The 13,739-nt window shown below is 39.7% G+C and overlaps 1 protein-coding gene across 1 annotated transcript in view; it reads left to right on the top strand.

Moving 5' to 3' along the window:
* Positions 1–10,937, top strand: part of gpr158a (G protein-coupled receptor 158a) — a 105,591-nt gene extending 94,654 nt beyond the window's left edge. Inside the window, exons 8-11 of the mRNA XM_029755823.1 lie at positions 1,068–1,206; positions 4,553–4,658; positions 4,752–4,898; positions 5,887–10,937. Of these exons, the coding sequence (XP_029611683.1) occupies positions 1,068–1,206; positions 4,553–4,658; positions 4,752–4,898; positions 5,887–7,773 (2,279 nt within the window). The 3' untranslated portion in view covers positions 7,774–10,937. The remainder of the gene's footprint in view (positions 1–1,067; positions 1,207–4,552; positions 4,659–4,751; positions 4,899–5,886) is intronic.
* Positions 10,938–13,739: the final 2,802 nt, after the last annotated feature.

The raw sequence follows: 13,739 nt of genomic DNA, 5'->3' as shown, positions 1-13,739 counted from the left end.
TTGTGTTGTTGTTTATTGATGTAGACCTAAATATCTACCCAGGGCCATGGTAGATTACAGCCTGTCAGAGCTCTTGATGGATCTTAGTCCTTAGATAAACATAACAAATGGCATTTTGAGTGAGCTATGGCACTCAATAGTGTTTATCCTGCTGTGTAAGGCACGTACTATAGGCCTCTGTCAGACCTTGGAGCACTTCCATTCATGCAGACAAGCAACGTGAATGTTAAAATAATGGTGACAACTATTCATGGGAACGGCAGACGTTTATTGCTGTCAAGCCGGCTAAGCTACACCCAGAAAACAAGGCGGGTTGGGGAAGATATAGAAAACCTTGGACAAGTCATGGAGTGTCTAGAGAATACAGCCAGTAGGAGCAGGTTTGCATTTTCATTGCATTTATTGAACATGTCATTTTTCAACATGCCAGTGTTAGACAATCTATATTGCCCTGAGTCCATGAAATCAGTCAACTGTGGAGTGCATGGGTGGTCGATGTTGATAGTAATACTGCTAAGGTGAGGAGGGGAGCATTTAAGGGTGAGACCTCCCATTCCTTTGCATTCCAAGCATGATGCACAGGCTTTGTGTATGTATTGCTTGTTGTTACTCTAATGTCTTTCCCCCAGGGTATATATCAAGTATTCAATCTATCTATTTTAAAGGACAATCAGCAGTTGCCACATTTTGAAGAATATACCTTATCAATGTCTCATGAGTTTAGTTAACTGTTGTATCCCACCAGAACTCAAATTATAAGCTTGTTTCACTCCAATGTTTGTAAACAAAGTACATATAAACAAACACTATACAGTGTCAAAAAATGCTTAAAACTATCATTTTCATAGCACGGATGTCAGTCCTTGCATCCATAGCTCTATCTATGAATTTGACTGTGGTTACGTTTCTCCAGCTCCATAACTCAGCTTTTTACCGAAACAGGGGAGGGGAAAGGGCTTTTTTATTATTGCTACTGCTGATTTACGCTTGAATGCCTTTCCTACAGTAGCTATATAGCTCCCATTGTGTTGAAGTTCTCTATGTCCTTCTTCATGTTTGTCCCACAGCGGAGTTCCTGTTCCTGCTGTGGGGAGTGTATCTGTGCTACACCGTGAGGACGGTGCCGTCGGCCTTCCATGAGCCCCGTTACATGGCCATCGCCCTCCACAACGAGCTCGTCCTGTCTGCCATCTTCCATGTTATTAGGTAGATCCCAACCTGTGGTGGGGAGAGATATGACAGCGTGGATGTGTGTTTATTTTTGTCATATTTAGCTATATTTAGAGATAAGTATATGCATTGAATATTACACATCGTGGACTTTAATATGTTTTATATGTAAACAATCTGACACTTTCTTGTCACTCACTGTTGCCTTGCCTATTGCTGTCCACCAATTTGCAACGATATCCAATGAGCCACAAGTTTAGTATCTCTATGCGTCTCCAAGACTACCCTCTTCTTTCCGTGTAGCCTATGTATCAAGTACTAGACATCCTAAATTAGATGTTGCGCCGTTTCAGCTGACACCACCAAACCCATTCCCAGTTGGAATCCTACTTATTGAGAGCTCAGCTACATCAGATTATTCAGTCATTAGGCACGTCAACATGATTTATGTTTTGACACACCATAGATATTCAGAGCTATTGGCAGCATCATTTCAGTTAGACGTTAACAGGAATGACAGAAAAATTGCCCCGCCAATGTTTGCCACAAATAGGATGGGAAGGCATGGAGGTTTACCTTTTAACCGGTCTGTTATATTTGTTCTGTGGAAATGTGTTTTTTGCATATCCCAACTCCCCCTGAGACACCCTTGGAGAGTGGGGTCAATACCAGCCATTATCAACGGCAACCCTGAAACAATTAGGGTTAAGTGCATTGCTCAAGGGCACATCAACATATTTTTCGCCTTGTCAGCTCAAGGATTTAAACTAGTGACCTTTCAGTTGCTGGCCCAACACTGTAAGAGCTAGGCTACCTGTAGTAGCTGGAAATCTGACAGCCAGCGTGTGTTTATGGTGGCGTTCGACTTCTGTTATGGCATTGGGATGGTTTCAGCAGCTAAAAGCAAGACGAGGCCCAACGTAAATGCAAAAATGTGTCTTGTCTGTTTAGGAAATGCTGAGAGCTTGTCACCAGGGAGTACCGCATGGGCTTGTTAGAGCTAACACAATCTATGGCTGTTACTCATAGAACCTGCATGTGGTCCCACTGTGGCCAGTTAAGTCAAGGAGACTTCCTGTGGCATCTGTAGGGGCAATTAGCGAACTCTCTGTTCTAAGTGTTCAGATCATTATTTGTGATTATTTACTCTTTGTGATTATTTACAAATTTACTCTAAGCTCTACCGAGGATTTTATTGAATGTTTTCTTAATGAGGTGTTTTGGGAAACACTCTTGAAAATGTACCACCCGTTCTCTCTAGACCTTAGCCTCCCCTCATTGTTTTTAGCTACCACAACTTTAACTGTACATTAAATAACAATTTACCAACTCCTGCCAAGTAATGAGCCTGCTGGATGCCATTTACTGGGATGTAGGCTTTCAAGTGGTTAAATTACTGTGTGACAGAACATGCCTCCTTATCACTCTACCTGGTCTCAGAGCATTTGGTATTATTCTGTACGTAAATCCGAGGACACTCCATTTAGTATGATATGTTACATTTCGTATGATTTGTATTAACTTGTGGATATCCATCATCCATTTCGTATGATATGTTACGAATTTGCTAAACGTACAATATGTTACTAATTTGCTAAATGTACCATATGTTACGAATTTGAAAAACGTATGATATGTCACGAATTCAAATTTGTTGTGGCTAATGTTAGCTAGGTGGCTAATGTTAGCTAGCGGGCTAACGTTAGCTTGGTTAGGGGTTAGGGTTAAGGTTAGGAGTTTGGTTAAATGTTTAAGATTAGGGGTAGGTGAAGGTTAGCTAAAAGGGTAAAGGTTAGTGTTAGGGGAAGGATTATCTAACATGCTAAGTAGTTTAAAAGTTGTAGTTTTTGCCTTAAGTAACCTTCTGTCTTATGTAACCATACCAAACTTAACATTCAGTATCACACTCATTTCAGTGTCCCGGATTTACATGTACTATGTTATGTCTAATGAGACCAAGCTGAATTACAACACTAGCTACTGTAATTAAAGCACTATTCCACTATTACATTTTGGTCACTCTGGAAACGGTTAGTATGTTTTCTCCTTGATCGTCAGTCCAGAAGTCAGTCGAAAATAGATGTGCAGTGGATCTGTAATCAATTTTGTTGCTGCCTCAAAATGCCTTTTTTAATACAGTTCAGCAAGGAACCCACTGGACACAGACATAAATTCAACCTCTATTCTATGTTGGTTCCACGTCGTTTCATTGAAATGACATGGAAACAACGTTGATTCAACCAGTGTGTGCCCAGTGGGAAGTTAACAAGCTGCTTCTTCTAAATCAGAGCGAATCAGTGTCCTATACTGTAACAATCCAAGGTGAAGACAATCTCCCTGATGGGAAATGGATTACTGAGGCAGTAATCAGCATGGATAAACCACTCCAAGCAGTGGAATGAAATATGTTCACGCCCAGACAGAGTTTGGTTTCAAATGAACATCTTATATCCTGTCTATGTCTCTCACGCTGTCTGTGTCTGAGAGGTTTACTGCAGCACAAAAATACATTTCTTATTGATACAGTACACAAAAACCACTGTCATTCACTTCAATTCTGCAACATGCATTATGTGTTTAGTGTGATGCTTAGAATCAGCAGTTTTGTCTGTCACGCTATAATGTTCCTGCCAATTAATTTTTGGTTATGGGTTAGGTTTACAGCTAGAAAGAAATAACACTGCCTGCCACAATCTATTAAATATTACATGTATGGATCAGCTATCGAATAAAAACATGCTAACGGTGACATTGTGTACTGTAACTAACAGGCCCAATTTCTTCTCTGCAAACTGTCAGTGAGGCAGATGCCAACCCTCTGTGGATTTCTCAATGAGCTCTATGATTAATGACTCTGCATAGCATTATTCAAATGGGAATCTCATCTGTAAACCAACACAACCTCTGCTAAATATAGAACCGGGTCCTACTGTATGTCTTGTAATGTGTTTTTTATTACAGTTCTGTTTTTGTACATTTTCACACTCAATTAAAAACCTTTTTTTTTGCTTGCCATCTCTCTCTTTTTCTCTCTCTCGCTCTCTCTCTCTCTCTGTCGTTCTCTCTCTCACACTCACTAATTCACTCTCTTTATCTTTCTCTCTCTCTCATTCTCTCTCTCTGTCTATCGTTCTCTCTCGCTATTTCTCTTTCTCTCACTATTTTTCTCTTTCTCTTTCATTCTCTTTCACTCTCTCTCTCTCTCATTCTCTCTCGTTCTCTCTTGCTATTTCACTTTCTCTCGCTCTCTTTCTCTTGCTCTCTATTTCTAAATTTCTCTCTCTTTCTCTCTCTTTCTCTCTATTTATCTCTCTGTTTCTCTCTCTATTTCTCTCACTGTTTCTCTCTCTCTTGTTCTCTTTCTCTCTCTCTCTCTGTACAGGTTTACTCTTGCACCTGAGCTCCACCCAGACTGGATGCTGCTACTATGGTTTGCTCACACCCACCTGACTGTAACTGTCACTCTGGGGCTAATGATTGTCCCCAAGGTAAACCTCTCATTCTGAGCATAGCATTACTTTGCTATTATACATCGAAACCAAATCAAACTAAGTCATTGCACTCTTTTTTGTCGACTACAGTTTCTGTTTCATGGTACTCACATGAGAGATGATATTGCCTCTGAGGCCTATGAGGATGAATTGGACATGGGTCGCTCTGGATCTTACCTCAACAGCAGCATAACATCAGCCTGGAGCGAACACAGTCTGGATCCGGAGGACATCCGGGTGAGCAACTTTCCCTTTCCATTTTTTTAAATAAATTCTCTCATTCAATTGCATAACCTTGTTGATGCAGTACGTTTTGAATCCTTGTCCTTTGACTGTGGCAAAAATAATGATTTTTGCAGACGTAAGGTCTAGCAACAGTCTTTGGGGAAAAACGTATCAACGTGAGCAGAGGTTTCCATTTGTTTGTTAGAGTTAAAGAATTCTCTTGACTAAGACCTGAGCACATTGTCCAAGTCTATTTATCAGAGCGAGAGATAAGATCTAAAATCCTGCTTGAGAGAGCAGTCAATACATTAAATTGAAGACCACTGCTCAAGGCTATTCAGACCTAACAATAAAGCACACTCCAGTTTCCTTATTTAAAGCGGCAATATGTAACCTTTTTGGGCGACCCGACCAAATGCACATAGAAGTTGAGTTATAGATCTGTCATTCGCATTGAAACCAAGTCTAAGAAGTGGTAGATCTATTATATGCGTGCTATTTGTATGCTACCCATGCTTAGGTTTCATTTTTGCATCTTTTCGGTTTTGTACACCAACTTTAAACAGCTGAAAGAAAATGGTTATGGAAAATATGTTTCACAGCAGTTTAGATGGTACAATGATTCTCTATACAACGCCTGCTTGTTTTTTCACATAAACTGAAATTAGATGAACTATTACAGTTTTAGCAACCAGGAAATGACGGAGCGATTTCTGCCTATTGCATCTTTCATACTGTCCAAAACCTGTCTTTTATTTATGTCAAAGAGCATGTTATACATTGTAGTACATCGTTGAAGCACTGTCCGTAGTTTAAGCACTGTTTGTGTTTCAAATTCAAATGTGCATGTTCTGTATACAATTGATGCATCGTTAAAACACTTGAAACACTGTATCGCTATCGGGAAACCGGGCCCAGATCCGTTGTAGTCATATTCATTCATTTTAATAACTATTTTTTGTCTTATTCTTGTCATTATGTGTTTTCAATAAATGTCCAGGAGGAGCTGAAGAAACTGTACTCCCAGTTGGAGATCTACAAGAGGAAGAAGATGTTGGCCAACAACCCTCACCTACAGAAGAAGCGCAGCTCCAAGAAGGGACTGGGTCGTTCCTTGATGAGACGCATTACGGAGATCCCAGAGACGGTACACCGGCAGTGCAGCCGTGAAGACAAGGAAGGGGGCGATCATGGGAGCAATCGCAACAGCATCTGCGTCTTGAGGAAGAACCCCTTCGACCCCTCTCATCTGGGGAAGCCTGCCAAAGAGGAGTCCCTGAAGAGCAAGGTCTTCACCCTGAAGAAGTCGCACAGTAGCTACGACCATGTCCGCGACCAGAGCGAGGACTCCAGCAGCTCTGCTACTGACAAGATGGAGGTTATGACCACTGAGGGATCCCTTATAGACACCCTGATGGGCAAAAAGCTGGTCAAGAAGAAGTCCAATGAGAAGATTGATGCTGTGAGCGAATTGACTGAGAACGTTCCCTTGGTCTGCAAGTCGGCCAGTGCTCATAACCTGACACAAGACAAGAAGCCCATCCACCCAAGAACGTCCATGCTACAGAAGTCACTGAGCGTCATCGCCAGCGCCAAAGAGAAGACCTTGGGCTTGACAGGAGGGAAGACACAGACTGTTGAAGACAGCAGCAAGAAGGTCCAACAGAATGCTAAAGAAACCAAGGAAAGTCCAGAATCAGAAGACGATTGCTATCCCCACATGATCGGTAGCCAGTCGGTGGAGTACAAGCAGACTGCAGCGAAAACTGGGATCATGAAGCAGCAGGTGAGTGGCAGCCAGCCATCCATCTGCTCCGACCCATTGAAGGCCAAGGAAATACAAGACCTCACAGAGGTGTGTCCTTGGGAAGTAGAGGACCTGCCAACACCTTCTGAGAACAAGGTCCAGAAGCATGTCTCCATAGCACCCGAGGAAACCACCACAGTCCATGGAAATGGAACCAAGGGGGTCAAGCCCCAACAGCAAAAGCAGAAAGGTAGTGACCAGTCCTCCACAAGCTCCCGGCATTCTAAAGACATCCAGCGAGCAGACATATGCCCTTGGGAGGATGGAGGTGAGAGCAAAGCCCCAGTGGAGGGATCCAAGCCACAATCCTCCAGTCAGGTTCCTCAACCTGCAAAGAATATCCAGTCTAACCAGCCTCCACCTGCAGCAGAGAGCTCTAAAAAGAAGGTTGACGTATGCCCTTGGGTCTTTGAAGAGGAGCCTGCCAAGATGGCTGAGGTAGCTTGTTCACCTGACAAGACTAGGCACAACAAGTGTACTACTCTAGTGGAGAGCAAAGGGAAAGGTGCTCTGTCAGAACCACCCTGCAAATCACCAGGCAGCTCTCTCCTCCAGCCAGTTACAAAGGTTGACGTCTGTCCCTGGGATTATGGCACCCCAGCGATATCTCCCAATTCTGAGAAAACGCCTAGTCCTACTACAGTTTCCAAAACAAAGGAATTCCCCTCCAAAAAGAAGGGCACACCTTTCACAAGAACTTTTGAGAAGGAGAAAGAGAAGGCAAAATACACTGACGATGACAACTTTAGAGCGAAAGCCAAGGACAAAAGTAAATCCACAGAGAAACATATGAGCCAATCCAAAATGACGGAGGTGTGCCCTTGGGACGTGGAGAGTAGTCAGGAAGTGCCAATGGTAGAAAAACGGAGAAGTGCAAATGTTGGAGCAGTTAAAGGGAAGCCGGTTGAAGTCTGTCCGTGGGATTATGAGGATGCATCAGAGAAAAAAGGAACAGACAAGGGTACTTCTGCAGCGAAACAGAGTAATCCAAATCCCAAAGGGGGGGTTGTAAGTGGCGGGAAAAAGGCTGATGTATGTCCTTGGGACTTTGACGACAGTACTGCAGGGAAAAAGGCCTGACATAAATCAACATTTATGGACAACTAAAAATGTAGTTGTTGTTGTATACATTGTTTTCCACTTTAGAGTCCGCAAATATAGACTTTTACTATGAATATGGTGACTTCCACGAAAATATCAAGTTGCACAAGTTGCCTTCCTTTCCAATATTTTCCCCCGTTTTGTCTTTTTTTGTGTGAAAATTTATAAACTTACAAAAATAAAGCAACAAAATCATATTAAGCATTCCAGATTCTTACAGAGTATTCTGAATGATAAATCTTAGTCGTACAATTATGCAACTTCCAATTCACTTTATGTGCAATGTTTTATGAGTGGACATTTGCATTTTTTTTTTATATGTATCTTCTTTTAAATCGGTCATAAAAAGCCCTCCACACACTAACATGGCACACTTAGAATACAAGGTTAATCGATATTATGTAAATAGATGTTCTCCTGCAGGTTTTATTAACTGAAATGTACTAGTTGTTGAGCATGAACTACCACGTCTATGTTTAAAGTCAGAGTGGCTTGTTGAACAAATAATAGAATGCCAAAGATATAGGGAACATCTTTAACAAAATAGTGGAAGAACTCACAAGAATTGTGTCATGACAAACAACTGAATAACTTTTGTGTGCCCAAACCAAGGCGCTGCTAGTGAGGGAATCAGCTTATAGCACTTTAGCGAAAACCTTAGGGAAAATGTTTTTCATCACATACTTTATTCAGCCTCATGGTTCTAGCAAGTCACCACGTGTACATCCATGTTTAAATTGCTGAGTTTTTAGATTTCCTTTCATTTTCAGCAATGTCTAATGCTTCCAAGTCTGCAGAAATGTATTACTGTATGTGCCTAACTAACTACAACTGTCTTCTTTCAGTCTGTATAAAGTCCTGAGTGGAACAGGGATTGTTCTTCAGCATTCTGTGAAGGTGTATTATATAAACAGCATGCACAGTGAGGTAACGAGAGGGGTGGGATCCAAATGGTTTGTCAACTGAAGCAAATAATAATTAATTTATGTTATTAATACTTCAGCATGTTTTTTTCACTTTTAGAAAAGCATTAGCTCATCCTTTAAGCTTTTGCATTCCCAAAAGCACATTGAGAGTTGAAATGATACAATGGGGAGAGGCATTATGGCATTAATGTGTGTCGAATTGTTCCTCTTTCTGGATAGAACATATACCTGTGTTTGTGATAGTTTTAGCATTTTTATACATACAGTATATTTCTAGTGTTTGAAGTATAATGCTCGTTTTATTGTCCTAGGACTTTTGCTTAACACTGTCTCTACAAATTCTTGGCAGAATAAATTCACACCTGGTTTTCATTATTCATATTCAAAAGTATTATTCATTATTCACACTTTATGTCTAATGTTTCCGAAAGCTTCAATTCTTTGAGCAAGCAAAAAATAATTTTGCTTTCATGCGTCAATTAAAGATGAACGTTTACAGGAATATCTGAGTTACAAAATAGCTACATCACAATAATAATTTCTTGTAGTTTAGTAACCACTCTGGTTTCTAGAAACATCTGATGAAAAGTAATATAATGAAAATAATATATCAATATAACATTAATGTAACAGTGTACTCATAAATTAGATGGTATTTTGGACTGCGTTGAATGTTGTCATTGGTAATGATTCCTGTACAGCTATCATAGTTGTTTGTTACAGTTGGCATGGATTACTGTATGGTATGATGCCTGTACATGTGATCATGAATGCGATCAGGTAATCACATTTCTGCTTCATTCAAATTCTTACATGATCTTATTTTTGCTCAGTAACTTAACACGCGGAACAAGTAGATTGAACTTGTTTTCAAAAGCAAAATAATTCTCAAACAATATTGTTTATGCTTTTATTATCTCTTTATAATATTTCACTTGATTTTGTTTAACAACCAAACAGGCATAGTATATCAGAATATAACTACTCCACAGCCAGACTCTATAAAACATGATTTAGATGTGGTGTCTTACTTCTGTCTCCCTCCACAGAGAATTATATCTACCATTGACCTCACGGGGCCACGTCTGAAATACGTCAAACCCAGACTATCAGCCTTAGAGCATGAGATTGAGATTTGTCACAGGCTTTGCTTAATGGGCAGCTGGAATAGTGTCTGAAAGGAAATGTCACCCTGCCTAGTTTGATTGTAATGGTTTGATGGACCTTGATGATATTTATGAACTAATCATATCAACCATCACATATATTGTAATATCTGCTCTTAAATGCCAACTTCAGACAATCCCAGGGACCTAGCCTGCCCCTAGCCAACAGTATCCCCTCAAACACTAATAAGATGAACCCATTGGCTCTTGAGGATATGATACCTGGTCATTTCAGCCACTGTAAGATCACTACAAACACCTCTCGAAGCTAAAAGGATATTATGTTTTATACCATTCATAATTGGGTGTCTTCATACCTCTCAAATGGCGTGAAAGTGCTGTTAAGTACCAATAACAAAAATGAACATCACACAGGTCTTAACAGTCACATTAGATACATATAACCTTCAATGATATGTGTATCAGTACGTTGTGGCAGTTGAATCAGCTCATGGATTTGTAACAAAGTGTATCAATCTGTGTCTATTTTGTCAGTCTCTCTGGAAATGGTCATTGTGTTGCAGTATGTCCTACATACTTCAGTTCTTGAACATAATGATGACTTAAGACCCATTGTTACCTGTAACCTTTTCAACATGAATATTGTGTCCTGTTACTATTCTTCAAACTCATGATTTTACTTTTTAACCATGGGTGATTTCGGTTCGTAAGCTTGTTTGATTTAACCTGACTTCTCTTGTGACCAAACCAAGTCACTGATTGGGAAACACTACTACTACTACTCAATGCTGTAACGTTGTAACTATTGCTCTCGTGGCTTCTGCATGATATCAAGAAATTCGTAGGACCAATGTTTCACTGCCCTTGATAGAACAAAAAAAACCGGTATCTTTTATGGACTGTTACAAGTTGTTTAGTGAGTGATACTGTACCATTACCCACTGTATTATGTGCTTGTTATACTTATTGCTCTATGACAAGCTTATAGCATCCGTATATGGGAATATTTGGTAGATTTATATTGTGTTATATTGTGATAGCATGTACATAAAAATACCTCCTCTGCAATAAATATTTATATGAAACTCAACTGTGTGATTGGTGTTTTACAGGTAAGAATGGTCTGATATCGTAGGCTATACATGTATCTGTTGATAGCTTACGTAGGCTAAAGTCATATTTTATGATGGTTATAATAGGAGACTGAAAAGCAAACTTCAAGGTATTTCTCAACTTAGCAAGGACATTTTTCAAACATTTTGTTTTGCTCTCAGTGTGTCTTTTACTTATCTTGAATGACAAAATCTTGTCAAAGATAACAAGATGTAAAAGTGAAATAACTCACAGTCAAAATCTCCAATTGGGAGTCTCTGGGGTGAAAAGAAACCAGAGGGAAACAAACATACCAAGAGTTCCTTATACTGAGTTAATGTAATTATGCATTTAACCTGTGTTAGAGAAATTGAGCGGAGATCCTAATTAGGCATAGCCTACTTGTCAACTGTATAATGTGAGTGAAGCATGCTTAATTCTTAAGACTGAACAGGTGGCTGCCATAATTTAAATGTGTTAGAAATGAATATAAGCAAATTCTTGAGTTTATACGCACATTCTCAATAGCTCTCAAAATATTTCAACAGGTGCTCCATCTTCAAAGCATCCACAGAACCTATTTAAGCTAAATCCCCACACAGTATGATGATGAAGCCACACTGGGATTTGATAATTACAGTATCTCAGCCTTTTTCCTCCCACCACCATTGTGTGCATACAATACACTAGCAGTGGCTCCAGTTTAAGATGGACACGGGACACTCCCAGGGCGCATTGTGCCGGGCCAGTAATTTTCCCTCCCTGTCTCAGGTTACTTTACTGTCTCTGAATCCCGACTTTGAGAAATGCAGCCCTTTAAAAGCATTGTGCGCCATAACCACTTTAGGATATTCGTATGCATGTCCTGGCTGCTTTCCTGCAATGCTTTTATGGGATGTTGTGGTCTTTTAAGCCTTATTTATACCTGGTTCTATTATGTGTCCTGTGTCCTGATCTTGTCCAGATTCTGATTGTGCACACATTTTCAGACGTGTCTACACATTGTATTAAAATGTGTCTCTTATCTGTCCACTGTCTCATCAATGTGACCAGATTTGCTGGTCCCTCCCTGTATGCAAGTTATTTGACATATATTCTTTCAAAATAATATTTATTATCACACATATTGATGCCACAAGTAAATTATTTCACACATAATTGATGAACAATGGTGCAAACTGTCAAGGATTTTACAGGGTGGAATAATGATGATTTAAATGGTTTCACTGTCCAGATCCGTCCACACTTGTGTGCCTGACTACCTTTAGTTGTGGGCAGGGAGATCTGATCACAATCAAATCAAAATGTGTCTTTTGATTGCCTACACCTGTCTAAAAATGTGGGCACAATAAGAATGTGGACAAGATCAGGACAAAGGACACATGTTAGGACCATGTATAAACAGGGCGTTATACAGAGATCAATAGTTCCCCTGCAGAAAGAGAGAGCAGGATAACATGACATCACATTCTGGCTGGATTATACCTCTTGAAATCTATTGAATCAAGTATGCTATTGCCCAATGACCAGGCTAACAGCCATTTGAATTTCCAGTCTCGAATGTGTGTATTTCAAGTTACTTTGTACTGACCGAAATGAAAGCAATCGTTTCACTATCAAGCCACTATGCTTTTCTCGTTTAACAATTAAGGAGAAAAATAGCCAAACATCAGTCAAAAACCCCTCAATGGATTGTCTAGAGCCGATCAATGCAAACCCATCAAAGTCAAACCCCCTAAAAATAAAATAAAAAATAAAAAAAGTCAAACCCAACAATAGATTGACTAGAGCTCCAAACAGAATCCCAAGGCCTCGATTTAAATGTCCAGGTTCCTAAGAACCATTCACCGTAGGTTCATAGCATCAATCAGTATGCTGGCGTTTTAGCGCCAGAGTATGAAGAGACTAAAGACCTAGCTGCGCTTCCCCTCCCTGTCAATCTGAAAATATGATGAGCTATAATGTAACCTAAACGCTCCCTGAAAGAATATAAAGAAATCATTTTAGGATTGATTTTCTGTTTTCAAGAGCGCTATGTGTGCCTGCCTGTCCAATGAAGAGGTTTTAATGCTCGGCTACAGGGATCTCAAATTTAGAAATATTGGTTGAAGAAATAGTAAACTATGAGAAATGACCTGTGACTAGTAGACGTTATTGGTTTTCTATTATCAATATCTTATAGGTCGTCTTCGAGGTTATTCATTCTACTGTATGTTGTGGAAAAATGAATGTTCAGTGTTGTGTTTCTGTGACGGAATGGCAAAGTGTTATTGCAATTAATTAGGCCTATAAAGAATGATCCGAAAAAGTCAATAGAGGTAAATGTCATGCAATTCACATTCAATTCAACAGCTTAAATTATACTGTTTGAGTAGGTTGAATCAATCTGCTGGATTAATCTGAGATGCATCATCATCTGTGTATAAGCAGGTTTGTATATTATACTAATGATATCATGTTGAATCTTTTCCCAATGAAATTCATCAATGTTGCTTACTACAGTAAACCTTCTACTGCACGCCACAGTTCTTAGGCAACTGTTTGTGATATGTGATTATGCCTGTCTAGTATGTGTGTGCATGTGTGTGTGTAAAATTTTAACATGATACTATACGTGACAACATTTGAGCACGTGAAATCCCAAATGTCTAATGCCATTGAGAATATTTTACTTTAAAATGCATCATTGATATTACTTCAATTTAAACAGATGGTCCCTTGCAAGTTTTTATCTAGTTCCCAGTTAATCCCCCAGAATGTTTTTAGAACATTGTGTCAATATTCCCTGGATAACTTTGGA

This window comes from Salmo trutta, chromosome 6 (assembly GCF_901001165.1).
Source record: "Salmo trutta chromosome 6, fSalTru1.1, whole genome shotgun sequence".
Classification (NCBI taxonomy): domain Eukaryota; kingdom Metazoa; phylum Chordata; class Actinopteri; order Salmoniformes; family Salmonidae; genus Salmo; species Salmo trutta.
Note: the sequence above shows the minus strand (reverse complement) of the source record. Positions and strands in the feature narration are given on the sequence as shown.